This window comes from Leptonychotes weddellii, chromosome 5, assembly GCF_054177405.1.
Source record: "Leptonychotes weddellii isolate Sample4059 chromosome 5, ASM5417740v2, whole genome shotgun sequence".
In the NCBI taxonomy this organism is placed as follows: Eukaryota; Metazoa; Chordata; class Mammalia; order Carnivora; family Phocidae; genus Leptonychotes; species Leptonychotes weddellii.
Genome location: NC_138373.1, coordinates 48,336,991 through 48,354,962, shown reverse-complemented (window position 1 = coordinate 48,354,962; position 17,972 = coordinate 48,336,991). Strand labels below are relative to the sequence as shown.

At 44.4% G+C, this 17,972-nt stretch overlaps 1 protein-coding gene and 1 pseudogene across 3 annotated transcripts in view; both read left to right on the top strand.

Annotated features, from left to right (window-relative positions):
- Positions 1-4,638: 4,638 nt before the first annotated feature.
- DCLRE1C (DNA cross-link repair 1C) overlaps positions 4,639-17,972 on the top strand; it is a 29,910-nt gene continuing 16,576 nt past the window's right edge. The window contains exons 1-5 of one of the 3 annotated variants that reach the window (XM_081820651.1): positions 4,800-4,898; positions 8,275-8,326; positions 9,174-9,258; positions 10,682-10,766; positions 15,656-15,715. Coding sequence is in view for 2 of the 3 variants with exons in the window: in XM_081820649.1 (XP_081676775.1) it covers positions 4,687-4,898; positions 8,275-8,326; positions 15,656-15,715 (324 nt within the window). In the remaining variant the exon portion in view is untranslated. Of the gene's footprint in view, positions 4,899-8,274; positions 8,327-9,173; positions 9,259-10,681; positions 10,767-15,655; positions 15,716-17,972 lie in introns of all 3 variants that reach the window. The other 2 variants (XM_081820650.1, XM_081820649.1) reach the window with 2 other exon arrangements.
- Positions 10,774-15,649, top strand: LOC145721652 (small nuclear ribonucleoprotein G pseudogene; annotated as a pseudogene).

Here is a 17,972-nt window from a genome sequence, read left to right as displayed (position 1 = left end):
TCCAGACTTGTATATGCAACCTATATTCAACATCCACCTAGTTGTCCTAACAACCCCCTTCCAAACGTCCCCTCCCCAGCGTGCTCCTTCCACAATCTTCCCCCGTCAGTAAATGGCTCCTAGAGTCCACTCTTTGTCTTGCCCTCCTTATCCGTCACTGTTGGCTTTTCTGTTCCCAGCGAGGTCAAGCCACCATCATTTTACCCCACTCTGGTTATTGCAATAATCCCCAACAGGTATCTCTGGTTCCCCGCTAGTCTATTCTCAACACAACAATCTGTGCAATCCGTTTAAAACATAACTTGGACTGTATCATTTCTCTGCTCACAGTCTTGCAATGGCTCCCATCTTACAGAGTAAAAACCAACAAAACCCTACAAGGGTTGCATACAATTCTTCTTCCCTTGCTCTGGTGCCCTGGATCACTCTGCTCCAGCCACACTGATCTCCTGGCTGTTCCTGGCCCAGCTTCCACATTGAGGGCTTTGTTGTGGCTACTGCATCATGCTCTCTATCCCCCTTACTATGTTCTAGTGTTTCTTCTGTCCACAGCACTTATCATCATCTATTATACTACTTAAATAGCTTCTTTCTTAATTTTATTGTTTCTCTTCTGCAAGAACATAATTTCCATAAAGACAGGTTTTGTTGACCAAATTTCTAGAACAGTACCTAGCGCACAGTAGGTGCCAAAGCAATGTATTTCGAATTAATATCTTTCGCCACCATGGCCACTAGGAAGCGGTATAGCATCGCGTCTAAAGCATGACCTTGGATTTGGATCTGGTTTCTACTAAGTTGTCACATGACTTCATGCAAGTTACTGAACCTCACTTTTCTTAACTGTAAAGACAAAAAGTGTACCTATCTGATGGGGTAGTTGTGAGGATGAAATAACAAATATAAACCATATAGGAGAGCACCTAGAACTATATAAATGATAGACATGACTTCCACTAGAATGTACATTCCATTGCCACATGTTTTTCTCTGCTTTGCTCGCTGCTGTATCTTTAATGTCTAGAACAGTGTGCGGCACATAGTAGATGGTCAGGGACTATTTGTTGAGTGAATAAATGAATCCACACCATCACATTTTTTGGAATATTGTGGCAGCTTTCTATCCAGACGTCCTGCCTCAGAACTGCCTAAGTGCTCTTTCAAACTTAAATCCAGGGGCTTGCAAACTTAAGCATCAATTAGAGTCCCCTGGAGAGTGTGTTAAAACAGATTGCTGGAGAGTTCTGATTTAGTAGGTCTGGGTTGCGGGAGAGATTTTGCATTTCTGACAGGTTCCCAAATACTGTTAGTGATGCTCTTCCAGGGCCCACACGTTGAGAAACTGTTCTGATCTCACTTGTGACTCTTTTGTTTCAAACCACCCAGGCTTCTTGCTGTCACTCAAGTTAAAGTTTGAACTATTTGGCTTGGTGTCTAGTCCTTTAGCTGGTTTAGCCTTGACTTCCCCTGGTAAGTCCCTATTATTTCATTCCTTTTGATTGCAGTGCTTTGGTTAAAAGGAACTATTTGCAGTGTGCAGACTGAATAAACGCTCATTCCTGGGACTTAAGCTGTTCCTGGGCCTGGAAGCTGAACTCGAGTTTACCTTCTCTGCTAAGTTTTCTTTCTCCTTGCAGACTTGAGCTCTTCTGCTTGGTCTCCACTGTGTTCTGAGCAGGCTTCCAATAAAGCACTGTAAAACGTCTTGCATTTATTTATTTCCACGAGTTTCTACTTCTGTCAGACTATAGGTCTTGTTCCAAGGCTGATTCCTTTATATACATCCGGGTTCAAGCACAGTGTCTGGCACTTAGTGGATGCCCAGTAAATAATAATAAAAGCTAATATATATTGAACAGTTACCATTTTCTGGGACTTTGGGTAGACTTTAGTTTTTCTTAGTTGAATAATAACACTTTAATCCATCAGAGGGTTGAGGGTAGGAGGTGTGAAGAAGAGATATTGGTGATGGAGATGTATATGAAACTAATGCACAATAAACATACATTTTGATTTTTCAAAGCCAGCTTCTGTTATGTGAGTTAGCCATGCAGTGTCTTCTTCACTCCTGTAGAGAAGGGATATCCTTGCCAATCTTGTTCACTTTGTCCACATTCTCCCATACCCTCTCCAAACATTTTGAAAACAAATCCATTGAGCAATAATTGAAATGCAATAACTAGCACATACTTAACAGCCTATAATTTTTTTTGAAGATTTTATTTATTTATTTGACAGAGAGAGAGCGAGAGAAGGAACACAAGCAGGGAGAGTGTGAGAGGGAGAAGCAGGCTTCCCGCCGAGCAGGGAGCCCGATGTGGGGCTCGATCCCAGAACCCTGGGATCATGACCTGAGCCAAGAGCAGAAAGTTAATGGCTGAGCCACCCAGGCGCCCCAACAGCCTATAATTTGATAAGTTTTGACATAATGCATACACCTATGAAATCATCACCACAATCAAGTTAATGAACTTGTTTCCTGTGCCCCCAACCAACTACTGACTTGCTTTCTCTGACTTTGGATCAGTTCACACTTTCCATAATTTTATATAAGTGGAATCATACAATATGATCTCAGACTTCCAGCTTCCAGAACTCCGAGACAATTAAATTTCTGTTGTGTAAGTCTCCCAGTCTGTGGTGCTTGTTACAGCAGTTCTAGCACACAATACACTTTTTAAAAAACATGTTATCTCCTTGTATACTTCCTCATATGACATTTTATGTCCGTTATTCTGAAGGAATAGCATAGAATATAGTAAATTTATAACATAAGTTAATTTAGATTGACAACAGTTTATAAGCGAAGAAAAATATATCCTGTAGTGATTTCCCAACAGACTTATACCTACCTCAATAACGAATTTTTTGGTATTTAACATACCCTTGGTAGCAGTTTTCAGTGCCTTTGAGACAGAACACATCAGGGACTTAGAAGTCTGAAGAGCTTAGAGTTGCAGAAAGATTCCCGAGTGCGGGATGAGGAAGCAGATCATAGCTGATGTTGGTGACTACATTTCCGTTTTCTTTATTAGCGGTCACAGGAGGAATTTCTCTTGGGATTCAGTATCCAGAAAGTTTGACTTCTCCTGAAAATCTGTACTATTTGTGTCTTGAGGATGCGTAAGGCTAGTAAGGGATTGTGGCTTCCTCTAGAAGAGCCAAATAATTGGCTCACGTCTTTCAACAGCGTGTGCATGTCTGTGGGCTGTGCCTACCCATCTTCACTGTTTTCTGACCTATCTTTCCCCCCTTATCCTATTTCCCTTTACTCTGTCATACTGTATCCATTGTGGAAAGAAGAGAGGATAAATAAGTGGATAGATAAGCATATGAATATTATCTTGACCTGCCTTGCCAGGAGTTCCAGATCCTGTCAGAGGTAGACACACCAGATTCTCCAGATCACAGTCTCACTGCAGAATTTGTTGTTAGGTATAGACAGCTGAGCCCTCCTTTATTCTAAGACAAACCATCTTATACGAAATCAAAGCTGTTGGCAATAGCATACTGGCAGAATGCTCTACTCAAATGATTATGATGTCTATACCGCTCCCACTCTCCCTCGTCCTCCTCCCTTACTTTTTCTTCACCTTATGAGAAATCTGTATTTGAATAGAATTCTGAGTACCGTGGCTGCAGGAAAATGCTGATGTTCTGTGAGGGTGGCACTCTGATTCTTGATTCCACTGCTTAAAAGTCATTGTTCTTGGATTTTTCCCCCCACATTACTTTGTGTCTTTGTGGAGGCATTTGTTTACCATATTCTGCAAATGTGTTGTCTCCAAATGGATTGAAAACCTACCTGAAGGCACATCTTAGTCATCTATGTAATAACTACAAGGCTTATTATAATGGTATGCACAAAGCAACACCTCAAGAGTGTTTGAGTCGTTTCTGATTATTAATATTGTGGTGTTTAAGGAGACTTGCTAGGAAGGGGTCCAATAAATACCCTCCAGTGAGGGGACACCTGGGTGGCTCAGTCTGTTAAGCGTCTCCCTTCAGCTCAGGTCATGATCCCCGGGTCCTGGGATCCAGTCCCACAGTGGGCTTCTTGCTCAGCCGGCTGGGAGCCTGCTTTTTCCCTCTGCCTGCTGTTGTTCCCCCTGCTTGTGCTCGCTGTCAAATAAATAAATAAAAATCTTTTAAAATAAATAAATGAATAAATAAATAAATGGAAGCGGGAACTAACAGTTATTGAATCTATCATGAGTCACATACAGTTTTTTTCTCATACAATCCTTATGGTTATTCCCTAAGGTAGAAAGTGGGAAGAAAAGGAAAGAAGGGAAACTGAGCTGGGCTTTCAAGCTCTCAGTAGACAAGCAGGAGGTGGAACGCAGTCTGATTTCAAAGCAAAGCTTTGCGTCCCCCTTCCCTTCTTTGCATCCTTGGGTGGAGCACCTGCTACGGGTGTTCAGTTTCCCTTCGCGATACCGTTCCTGCACAGACAACGGGCACTCTGCACCAGAACGCCACCCGTGTTGAGTCAAGGTTGCCGGCAGGAGGCACCCTCGTCGCGCCACGTCCTAGATCCTAGCCGGCTGCCCCCGCCCAGCAACCCGCCGTTCGGACAAATTAACCACGCGGTTCGCCGGCCGCGGACTCTCCGGGGACTCTCCTCGGCACCGCCCCGCCGCCGCAGGGCTCCTCTGATTGGACGTGGCTGCATCCGGCGGGCCAATGGCGCGGGGGCGGGAGGTTCCCGGAAGTGGCGGCGCGCCGGCGGAAGACCTCAGCTTCCGCAGGCGGCGTGAGGGCCGGTCCGCCGAGCTGTGCCGGCGCTATGAGTTCCTTCATGGGGCAGATGGCCGAGTACCCAACCATCTCCATAGACCGCTTCGACAGGGAGAACCTGAAAGCCCGCGCCTACTTCCTGTCACACTGCCACAAGGGTGAGTGAACGCGGCGCGCCGCCCGCCCCAGGGACGCGGGCTGCGCGGGTTCTGGCCCCGCAGGGAAGCCGCCCGGGGGGCTCGAGCGGCCGAGTGCAGGCTTCGGGAGGCCGGGGCCGAGACTAGCAGGTGCACCTTGTCCCAGCCTGGCTCCTCAGCGTCTCTGAGGCTTTATTTCTTCTGTACGTCGGGACGGAACCGAAACTTGGCGCAGCCACCCGGGCCAGTTTGACCAGGCGTAACTTAGGTTCTTTTGGTAGCTCGCCTAGCTGCGAATAGTCAGAGGTCAGCGAGGATTATTACTTATTTCTTCCTCCACATCTTCGCTTCCATGTTATAAAGAAGGCAAGTTTCAGATGAAATTCCGCCCTACCCCACCTCCCGCTTGCTTGATTTATTATCAAGCAAGCGCATGCACACACACTCAGACATCCTGTCTGAAAGCTCTATGAAGTGCAAGCTCCCCCTCCTTTTAGGTGTTCTGCCCATAACCAGTATAAAAGTTTAGTTTGTGAGGCAACCAGAATACTAAGATTTCACAGCTGCGCACAGTTAGGGTTTAGGCCCTGATAAGGCCTGGAGGCTAGAGGCTCCAGGTGAGGCTGGAGTGTCTCTAAAACGTTCTAGCCAGTCTCCAGAGCTGGAGAAGCACTCATTTTGCAACCGTTGGCCATGCGTAACATCTAGTACGCCGAAGTTCCTGCTTTTGGGAAATGCCTCTGCTTTTTTGCTGTGACCTATGAATTTTCTCTCAATGGGGATAAATCTGGACTTCCTCTCTCGATTTGCTGAATAGCACTGTGAGCCTCTTTGAGGGTCTTTCTACTTAGTCTCCAGAATGTTTTTCATTGTGAATCTCCTCTTGGGCGAGGATACCTCTGTTTTACCTTTTGTCTTGAGCCTCACTGGAGTTTCAGAATTCAAAATGTGCTAGCCATGATCGGAAGTGTGGCGTAGGGGCTTGCCCTTTATGTTTACAAGTAGTGAGTTTGGAGAAGGAATCCATCTAAAGGAATCTGAAATCATGATCATTAGTTTGTAAGTTAAGCAAGAAACTGACTCCCTATTATTGAGCAGTTTATAATAACTGTTCCTGTTCTCTCATGACATGTAAGTCTGTTTATGCAACCAGAATATAAACTCATCAAGGGCAAGAACTCAACTTCTGCTTTCAGAAATTTCCCACACTGCTTACTGGTAGTTTCTAACCTGTGAGAAACATATTTCTTTGATGTGCTGTGGACTTGTGGACTGAATTGTGCCCCCCCCCCCCATTTATATGTTGAAGCTCAAACCCTCTATGTGACTGTATTTGGTGATTGGGTTTTTAGGAGGCAAAATTTAAATGAGCTTATAAGGGCGTGGTCCTAACTCGTTAGGATTGATGGCCTTATAAAAAGAGGAATAGAGATTTTTCTCTCTCCACACACACACACTGAAGAAGGGCCATCTGCAAGCCAGGAGGAGACGTCTCACCAGAAACCACCCCTGGCACCTTGATCTTGGAATTTAGCCTCCAGAATTGTAAGAAATTTTGTGGTTTAAGCCACCTTGTCTGTGGTATTTTATGTCAGTCTGAACCAACTGATAACAGAATATCTGACAAGATCTTTGGACTCTTTTGGTAGGAAAAAAATCACATAAATGCATTTACATCGCACTTTGATAGAACATCTCATCCCACGGCCCACTCAGTCCTGTTTATGGACCATCTGGAACCCAGGGCTATGCTCAGGGCAGGCTTTGCTAAGCATCAGTGAGGCCTGGAGGACAAGAGGAGACCCGTGGCCTGAGATAGTGGCCCAGGGTTGGAGGAGACCCCTTTAGGGGACAATTTACAGTGACCTAATCTGATTCAGCGAAAGGAAAAAGGCCCTGGGAAGGAGACTCTGGGTGCAGTCCTCACAGCACCAAGTAAACTGACCCATGTTCTCTTGACTGGCAGTCTTGGGGGTGGCTGGAGTCCTGGGCTGGCTTGATTAAAGCAGCCACAGAGTGCTGCCTGCTGATTTAGTTTGGGAGCATGGAGCCGAGTCCTGATGTAGCCTCTTTTTGCCATGGCACAAATTCTTTGGAAATCCCAACCGAAAGTCCTGCCCAGGGATGCCCCCATAGGCCCTACAAGCCTGGACCAGGAGTGATCTGAGGAGATTCACCCTCCGCGGGGGCACGCACATGTCTGGTCAAGGTCCGCCGCAGGGGGTGTGGTGACTGCGTTGTTTTCTCTGAAGTTAAGGAAGGATTACCACAGGTAAGTTGAGGCCGCGCGTGCGGGTGTGTGTGTGTGTGTGTGTGTGTTGGTGGTAATTCGAATAATTAGGATTGGTTTGATTCATCTAAACTGAGAAGGTGTGGTCACTGCTATCTAGTTCTTCCCATGCTGGAGATTCAGAATGTATTAGAATGCACCATATGTTTAAAGGCCGTGTTTCTGTATCTGTTAATTTGCAGGGCTGAGAAGCGGGCCAGTGTGGATAGAAATACCTTCAACCCAGCAGTCAGAGCAGGCTGAGAAGAGAATGAAACTCTTCTTATGCTGGCCTAAGCCTGAACGAGTTCCAGTGCCTGGAACTGAATGGGTCACATAGAGGGGGGCACGAGGGATGGTTGGATTAAAATTAAAGAAGAACATAAGGAAAGTGCTGGAAGCAGTTCTGAAATGAGTATCTGGTCGCTCATTCTTCTGTGGCTACTCAGAGTTATTTAGACACTGTCCTGAGATGGAGGGGATTGTTTTCCTTTTAAATGATGACCAGAGATGGTCAGCTTTCCATGGTTCCTGGCCTGTTTTCAGATGCATGTCACCTGTAGAAGAAAGAGCCAATAGCCCACAGGAATCAGTTCTTTTATAAAAGTGAACCTCTTGGGGTGCCTGGGGGCTCGGTTGAGCATCCAACTCTTGATTTCGGCTTAGGTCATGATCTCGGGGTCATGGGATCCAGCCCTGTGTTGGACTCCCTGCTCAGTGGGGAGTTGGCTTCAAGATCCCCCGCCCCTGCTCCCGCATGAGCGTGCATGCTCTCTCTCTCAAATAAATAAATCTTTAAAGAAAAGTGAACCTCTCATATATTTTCTCTTAAAAGGAAGCTTGAAAAGAACAGACAACTAACTGTTCGGCCTAAGGAATCCTCTCAAAAAAAAAAAAAAATGTCCTGGGGCACCTGGGTGGCTCAGTCGTTAAGCGTCTGCCTCCGGCTCGGGTCATGATCCCAGGGTCCTGGGATTGAGCCCCACATCAAGCTCCTTGCTCAGCGGGAAGCCTGCTTCTCCCTCTCCCACTCCCACTTGTTCCCTCTCTCGCTGTGTCTCTGTCAAATATATAAATAAAATCTTTAAAAAAAGATGTGCTTATGATTTTTGATTCTTTTGTTTTTAGATCATATGAAAGGATTAAGAGCCCCTACCTTGAAAAGAAGGTTGGAGTGCAGGTAATTTATTTTGCTACTTATTTGTGTGTGTGTGTTTTTTAAGTAAACATTTTAATTGAGCTATGACTTACACACGGGAAAGTACATACATCGTAACGGGACACAGTCAGATGAACTTTTACAGGCGAGCACATCTATGAAGCTTCCACCCAGACAGAGAAATAGAATAGGACCAGTGTCCCCGAACAGAGCCCCATCCCCATCCTTCTTCCCAGTCAGCGCTTGTCTCCCAGAGGCAACCTGTATCCTGACTTTTTGTCGTCATGGTTTAGCTTTGGCTGGTTGTGAACTTTGTATAAGTAGAACCATACCGAATAGACCCTTCTATTTGTTTTCTTTCACTTAACATTCTGATTGTAACAGGACTCATCATGCTGTTGAGTGTAGCGGTAGTGTGTTCATTTTCATTTCTGTGTGTGTGTGTGTAGTTGTGAAGACAATTGTATGTTTTTGGATCTTTAAGCCAAACGATTGCATCCTTTTGCTACAGCCCACTTTTGCCTAAATGTCCATTCCAAAATCTCAAGCTATGTATGAAAGGGCCCTGTTGACTCTCTAACTTCTGACCCAGTGGATGTCAGTCTTCTCTGCAAAGTGCTGTCACTAGTCTGTGTTCGTGATAAATGGGAGCAGGTATTCATTGAATCCTTGGGTACATGCCAGGCACTATGTACTGATGAGTTCCACAGTTTCTTTGAGTGCCTGTGACGAGTCAGGCACTGTCCTGGACGGTGAGGATATAATAGTGACAACACAGATGAAAATCCCTGTCTTTTCGGAGCAAACATCCTCATTAGATCTCTTGATAAGTTTTTGAATAGATACCGTTATTATTTCTATTTTGCAGATGAGGAAACTGAGGAACCAGAGAGGTTAAATTAGTTGCCCAAGGTCACACAGCCAGTAAGTGGCAGGACCAGGATTTCAACCAGGTCTGTCTGATTTTGGAGCCTGTATATTAGTTATCTGTTACTGCGTAACAAATCACCCCCAAACTTAGTGACTTAAATCCACTAATCGTGTGTTCACTTTCTCCGTTTCTGTGGGTCGGGAACGCTGACAGGGCACAGTGGGGGAGGGGGTGTGCTGGTTTCTGCCTGGCTGGGTGTCCTCTGGGGCTGCCATTATCTGGAGGCCCATTCATTCAGTGTTTGACACCGAGGCTGAGAAGAATCAGGCAGCTGGGGCTTTTGGGCATCTCTGTCGCTACAAAACTCTTCAGCATGGTGACTTCAAGGTAGCTGAACTTCTGAAATGGAGACTCAAGGCTTAGAAAGTGTCTGTCCCCAGGGAGGGCTAGCAGGTAGCCATGTTGCCCAGGAGACATAGCCTCCAAAGTCCTGTGACCTTCCTTCGCCACGTTCTGTTGGCAAAGGCAGTTACAAAGATGGGTTGAAGGGGAGGTTAAAATAGACCCCTTCTGTCAATGGAGGGATTTCCATATCTGTTTTGTAAACAGAGCGTGTGTGGTTGGGATATATATTAGTGTGGCCATCTTTAGAAAATATGGTCCACCACAGACTATATTCTTAACCTCTAAGCTTTGCTTTTGAATTTTTAAAGTTTATTATGAAATTGATTTTTTTTCACTAAAAAACAGAAGAGGTTTATATGAAGTAAAACCCAGAAGTCTTCTGTTCCCCACTTCTTTCGTTCTTGAGAGATAGCTTCATTTGGTGGTATCTTTCCAGACATACCTGATCATGTGCGAACATGTATCTTTAAGAGTGATGGGGAGCACCCTTTTGAGGAGGTCAGAGGGCACAGTATTTTCTCTCATCTGCTTCCCCTTTGTCCTTTTGCACTTTTTTTTTTTTTTAAAGATTTTATTTTTAAGGGGGCCTCCTGGGTGGTGTAGTCTGTTAAGCGACTGGCTCTTGATTTCAGCTCAGGTCATGATCCCAGGGTCATGATCCCAGGGTTGTGGGATTGAGCCCCATGTGGGCTCTGTGCTCAGTGGGGAGTCTGCCTGGGATCCTCTGCCTCTCCCTCTGCTCCTCCTTGCTCACACGCTCTCCCCCTCTTCTCTCTCAAAGTAAATAAATAAATCTTTAAAAACATTTTTTATTTTTAAGTAATCTCTACACCAAATGTGGGGCTCTAACTTACAGCCCCAAGATCCAGAGTCGCACGCTCTACCGACTGAGCCAGCCAGGCACCCCCCTCTTTGCGGTCTTGATGGGACCTAGCTAGTCACAGGTGGTGGCATGTTGGGAACTGCTCTAACAGTTGTTCAGCCAGCTCAGTGTCTGAATGACTTGAGATAGCTGATAAGTAATGAAATGTATTTTCTGGTCACCCAGTGGCTCGCTGTGGATTGTACTGACACAGCTTTTCTAAATTTCTTCCTTTCAGCTTGAAGGTTTGCTTATACTGTTCACCTGTTACTAAAGAGTTGTTGTTAACTAGCCCGAAGTACAAATTTTGGGAGAAACGAATCGTAAGTTTTATTTTTTGAATGACACTAATTCTTTTTCTCAAGGGGAAATATTTTTCGAGGTCGATTAAACAAAGCGTTGGAATTATTCAAAGCCCAGTTCCTCCTATGCTACATTTATCTACATTAGTTACAGTGTTGATGTTTAGTCTTTGTAATTCATCAGTTTCGAAGAGGTCAACATTTTATTGTTGCAGATTTGTTCTTCTCGTCCCTCGGCAGTTTGATCTTGGGTCTTGGTTTTGTTGGTTTAATCTCATTAACTCTTGCTAAGTTGCATTTTAATACTTCAAAGTGTAAAATGTTTAACCCAATCCATAAATCCTTTTATTTAGGTCATGACATAGTTTAGGAAAAATGAACACATCTTATGGGTTATGATAAAGGGATAACAACTGGAATAAAGAGAGTGGACAGCTTTGAATCTGACAGAATAAAATGGAGCTGTCCAATGGAAAGCATAGTAAAGGGAAGAAACAAAAGAATGGCATATGGAAAATGTAAAGATGCCAGGAAAAGTCCTATTATAACAGTAATTACTATAAATATGGCTTTAATTCAACTCCTGCTCAAAATATAATTTTCTCAGTTTAGGTTAAAAAAAAAAAGTTCCACCAGTCTTAGTCTACAAGAGACTTAGATAAAACAAAAGGATAAATGCAGGTTGAAATGGAAATAAAAAACAAAAAAAGGAAAAGATGTACTAAACAATTAGAAGCTAAAAATGCCAGAGTGGCAGTTTTTATGTCATACAAAATAGAATTGAAGGCAAAAGGAGATCTTGTTTCAAAGAGGATGTTATTTACTGTCCGAAGGAACCATGGATCCAGAAGATAGGAACTTAACATGCAATTGACAGAGTAGCCTCAAACCGGATACAGTCATCACTGATCCCCCAGTGCTTGATCAGAGAAAGAGAACCACTGGCGGGGAATGCAGTTAGGGTGCACTCTGTGGATTAAACTTTAGGTCATCGTGGGAACTGGCAGAGAAGTCTGAGAAGTGTCAGAGTCTGTTTGATGTTTGCCTGCTACGAGCTTTCAGCTCTCACATCCTCTTTCCACTTCTGCCCCACATTTGGGCAAGCTGATTAAAAAAAAAAAAAGCCCTGGGGCACCTGGGTGGCTCAGTTGGTTGAGCGTCTGCCTTCGGCCCAGGTCATGATCCCAGGGTCCTGGGATTGCGTCCCGCATCGGGCTCCTTGCTCAGTGGGGAGCCTTCTTTTTCCTCTCCCTCTGACCCTCCTCCCCACTTGTGCTCTCTCTCTTTCTCTCTTTCTCTGTCTAATAAATTTAAAAAATCTTATTAAAAAAAAAAAAAGCCTACCCCTCCCTTGGCCCTGACCTGGTTTGAACCACGCAAGCCCAGCACCCCACCGCACAACCACAATAAAAACCAGGGCCAGTCACTGCCACCCTCTGTCGGCCAGAAGAGCCACTTCCTCCCAGCTGGGGCTCCGCTCTCTCCGCAGTCTCTCGCGCCGCAGTGTGGGGCATACAGTGCTGGCAGCCCCTGTCGGTGCACGTGTGGCACATTCAGCCTGGGCTGGGGTCCATTCCCACTCCCCAGAGTGAGCCGTCACCGAGGCTGCAACCTTGGCCTGCTCTTAGGCCTGAAGTTGCTGTGGACCCGCCGGCCAGCAGAGAGAGATGAGCTGAGCTGAGAGAGAAGCGGAGAAGGGTAGAGGTGGGCTGGAACCCACAAGGACAACCTGGGACCCCTGTCTGTGTCTCACTCCTCCCAGGCTGGCTAGTGCTGCAGCCCCCCGTTGCCACTGAGTTTCACACTCCTGGCCCAGGCCTTCGAGAAGCTGAAGGAGGAGACACAGCCGAAGGTGGGCTTGCTGCAGTCCTGCCCTGTCTGCGGGCTGAGCCAGCAGGTGCACGTCCATGAGCTGTTAGCACTTCTGGCGCCCATGCGAGCATTACGACATGGCTACTGGTTCACTTTGGCCTTCCAGATCTCACACGGATGTTTCTTGGGGCCAGCGCCCACCTGGAGGTGTACGTGGAAAGGACTTGTGGGACAGTTCCAGCTCAGCTAAGTTGATGGGGTACAAGGCCACCTCACAGTCTAAGGGACACTAGGCAGCTCAGCAGTCGTAGCCGGAGCACTTTCCACACCACTCTCAGAAACTGAAAGAGGGGCCCGCCTGGGGGGCTCAGTCGGTTAAGCGTCTGCCTTCGGCTCAGGTCATGATCCCAGGGTCCCGGAATCGAGCCCTGCATTGGGCTCCCTGCTCACTGGGGAGTCTGCTTCTACCTCTGCCGCTCCCCCTGCTTGTGCTCGCTCTCTCTCTCTGTCTGTCAAATAAAATCTTAAAAAAAAAAAAAAGAAACTGAAAGAGGAAGGAGGCAGGAAATAAGATAGATTTGAAGGGCATGATTAATAAATGTGAGCTAACAGCAATCCAAGGCACCCAAAGGGAAAAGATCTTTGGTATACATGGAACATTTACAACAATTGACTATGCACTGTGGCACAAAAGAAGTAGGAAATCCTAGTGATCTTTTCTCTGAGTACAATGCAATGATGCTAGAAGTCACAAATAAAAGGAGAGCTAAAATCATCCACATATGTAGGAACTCAATGCATATAATAACCATTAGGTTAAAGAGGAAGTTGTAAAGAAAAACATGCAATACTTAGAACTGATGGACAGTGAGAACACGACACACCAAAATGTGTGTGACACAGCTAAATTAGCACTTGAAGGGAAATTGACAGCATTAAGTACATTTCTTCGAAAACAAAGACCAGAATTACATGGATTGAGTCTTAGTAAGAAGGAAAAGGAGCAACAAAGCAAATCTAAGGTTATGTGGAAGAAGGAATAATAAAGGTAAAAGGACAAGGTAGCGATACAGAGGCTGACAACTACCACAGAAAATAAAAGGGAAGATTAACAAAAGTAAAAGCTCATCTTTAGAGGGATAGAGAGAGATTTCTGCCAAGATTAGAAAAAGAAGATGCCGGGCCTACTGCGGGAGGGTGAGGGACACCACGAATTCCGTCTGGAGGCACCTTTGAGCTCGCCAAGTAGACACCATGAGCAAAGCTCACCATCCCGAATTGAAAAAATTTATGGACAAGAAATTATCATTGAAATTAAATGGTGGCAGACATGTCCAAGGAATATTGTGGGTGTTTGATCCATTTATGAATCTTGTGATAGATGAATGTGTGGAAATGGCAATGAACAATAGTAGGCAACAGAACAATACTGGAATGGTGGTAATACGAGGAAATAGTCTCATCATGTTAGAAGCCTTGGACCAAGTATAAACAATGGGTGTGTTCATGAGAAGAAATCAACTGCTTCCACATGTCCCCTCTCCATTGTACCTGTTTCACTCCAATATAAAAACCAGGTCGTGTGCATTTTCATATTGAACTTTTTTGTTAAGTGAACTTTTATAATAGTCAAAAAAAAGAAGATGCGTATAAAAATACAGAATGATAAAAGGAAAATAACTATTAATAGCAGTGCATTTATTGGAAAATTAATGATCGTATATTTGATAATTTAGTCGAAGTGGATAAATATCTGGATAAGTAGGAAGATATCAAATTGAGGCAAGAAAAGTGGAAAACTTGAATAAGTAAACATTGAAGAAATTAAAACAACTTAACAAAGATCTCTTATTTTTATTTTTATTTTTATTTTTTTAATTTATTTGAGAGAGAGAGAGAGCACAAGGGGGGGAGCGGGAGAGGGAGAAGCAGACTCCCCGCCAAGCAGGGAGCCTGATGAGGGACTCGATCCCGGGACTCCAGGACCACGACCTGAGCCGAAGGCAGCCGCCGAACCAACTGAGCCACCCAGGCGCCCCAACAAAGATCTCTTCTTCAATAAAGCCCCAGGTCCAGATGGTTTTATAGGTGCATTTTGCCAGATGTTCAAAGGACAAATAATCCCCATACTGGATGAGTTTTTGTGGGATATAGTAAAGAGATGAGCTGCTCAGCCTTGTTGGCAGAATTGATAATGATAGTGCAACAGGGAGAAAAGCCATTTCATGTATGACCACGTGAATATCCTGATTAAGGTGGTAGCTAACTGAATCTCACAGTAATAAATAAGTGCTTTGTGAATACAGTACAATGTGTTTATTCCAGAATGCAAGGATTTTTTTTTTTTTTAAGATTTTATTTATTTGAGAGAGAGAGCATGAGCGGGGGAGAGAAGCAGACCCCCAATGAGCAGGGAGCTGGATGTGGGACCTGAGCCAAAGGCAGACGCTTAACCACACCAAGCCACCCAGGCGCCCCCACAATGCAAGGATATTTTTAACACCCAAGTCTCAGTCACTGTAAGTTTTAGGATATCAGTGGACTGAAAAGATGAACAATTACGTTAATTTATTCATCAGCTACTTACTGAATGCCTCTTGTGTGAGTTGCTGTCGTAGTAAAATGGACCAGGCCACCTCGGAGCCCTCTGCCGCAGCCCGAATCTGTGAATTAGGCCAGCACCTCAGGGATGGATCCAGGCTGCATTTTGCAGCATGAAGCCTAAGCATGCAGAGCACATGGCCACGTGTGTTACTGAGACTCAAGCTGAGAGGGGAGAGGGCAATGGGAGGACAGGGATGGGGAGGTGAAGGGAGAAAAATTGAATTCATGGAAATAGAATTGCTGTGTCAAGGGATATGTAAGTTTAGGAGGCATTTAATCCATGTTGCCACGTCAGCCACAGGAAAGGCGATCCTTTAGCTCTATCATGTCTTCAAGCTGCTAAAATGTTTAGTATCGCGAAATCAGAAATTGTTACACAGTCTTAGTAACTTCTTCTAAGTCCCTTTTTTGTGTTTGAGATGGCAAAGGTTTGTAAATCCATGAAAAACTGAAAACACTTGGTATGATGTACATATGATCTCTTATTTTAATAGATATCCATTGAAATTGAAACTCCTACTCAGATACCTTTAGTCGATGAAGCGTCAGGCGAGGTAAGTAAAAATATAATTTTTAAAAATTATTGTTTAATAATATGATTGTTTTTCTCTGTGATTTTGAATGCTCATCTTACCATAAATGAAAGTTATAGTAATTGGGTGAGTTTGTAGGGAAAAAAAAATATTTGTGTTGTATTTCTTTTCTACATAGTCTACAAGGTAGACTTCTGTGTGAATTGCTCCTTTTTAGTATGTTACCTGCTAATGATGAGAACTCCAGGTATTGATATTATTACATAATGTCATTGTCACATTTATTATGTTTATTATAATATTCAGGATATAATATGGTGCTTAGTGCTTTTGTAGCAAATATATGTATTTGTGATTTTCTTTTTTTCTGAATTATTTCTTACTTAAGAAACAGTGTCCAAGTGGATCCAATATACTTTTTGTCCTTAAATTTAGAAGCAGGTACTTTTCTTTTGTGAATGTATTGGTTTAATAATCAAGATTATGGACCTTTCATTTTTTTTTACCTCAAATTCTTCCTAGGGCCAGGAAGTATTTTCCTATTTTATGGTAAATCTAGTTAATATTCGTTCCATGGCCTGGTTATAACCTGCTTTGTTGACACGTTGAACTCTGAAGGGTGTCCGTTGTTTAACCAGGATCAGGCTGACTTTTCACATCTCCTCTCTGGAGAAGATCAGGTGTGTGAAGTCGTCCTCATCGAATTGTTCACCAAGGGAGGACTGCAGGGCCAGTTGAGGGCGGGTTAAAAAGGAGGGAAAAAGGATAGCCCGAAGGTCCCTAAATGCTGTCCTGACCTCAGCCAGACTCCTCTGATTGCCTCGCTGCCTTATGTTGGTGCAAGGTGTTGTCAAAACTGGGCTCCAGAGAGCAGGCAGCTCCTGTTGACCAGAGTCTGGCCGTCCCACTCTGGTCCTTTGTTTATTCTCATGCACTGTGGCTCCATGCATTGTGTCTCCACTGACCACAGGACCCTTGCTCTAAGGGGGCCATCGGAATGAATGACATTAGACTTCTGGGAGGAATCGCCGTTATCGGGAGCGAGCGAGTGTGTCCAGAGCTCTGCCCTAGTAGGACAGTACATGTAGAATGGTGACCTGGGCCCAGACGACATCAGCCTTTTTTTTTTTTTTTTTAGTTTAATAATAGCTTTATTGAGATATCATTCATATACCATACAGTTCACCCCATTTAAAATGTATGGTTCAGTGGCTTTTAGTATATTCACGGAGTTGTGTGTTCACCACCACAATCATTTTTCAAGTATTTTCAGCACCCAAAAAGAAACCCTATACCCATTAGCAGTCATTCCCTACTTCTCCCTCCCCCAGCCCATGGCAACCACTACTCTAAGTCTGTAGGATTTGCCTGTTCTGGACATTTCGTATCAATGAAATCGTACCGATGTGGTCTTTTGTGACTCGCTTCTTTCACTTTGCATAATGGTTTCACGGTTTATCCATGTTGTGGTATGATGTCAGGATTTCATGTCTTGCCGTGGCCCGAATAACATTCCATTGTGTGGAGAGACCACATCCTGTTCGTTCGCTCATCAGCTGATCGACATTTTGGTTGTTTCTACTTGTTGGGTAGTAGGAGCAGTGCCGCTGTGGACATTCACGCCCAGGTTTTCGTGTGGATGCCCGTTTTCATTTCTCTCGTGTATGTAGCTCGGAGTGGAGTTGCTGGGTTATACTCTCGCTGTGTTTGACCGTCGTTCTGTGGGTGAGGATTCCATGTGTCTCCAGGATTTGGCGCGTGAGGAAATGACATACCACATGCTGGAGAAATACCTGAATCTGTTCTATTGAGGGGAACTGGGTCCTGCTGATAACTTCTATTATTATTATTTTTTCTTTATTTTCTTTTTAGAAGGAAGAGGTGGTTGTGACTCTCTTACCAGCTGGTCATTGTCCAGGATCAGTTATGTAAGGGGGCTCATCTATTTTGCCATTTTATTATGCGTGGATATGTATTGTGTTTGTAGAAATAAATGTTTAGGGTCTAGAAATAATATGTGTAGGGATATTACTTCTTTAATATGTAGATGGCAATTTCTTTAATCTTTGTTTCCAAATTGAACTTGGGGGACTGAGGTGAAGATCAAGTTAGAAATGTGGCTTTCTTATAATGGAAGCCTTCCATGGCCGTTTCTCTGTTGGCTTTGCATTTTCTTCTCCCATGGATTTTTCTCTCCATGAGCAGGAGTGATCTGTAGTTGAGAGTGCTAACACATTTCGGGGGATGCCTACTGCAAAGGCAATAGTACATTCCATTA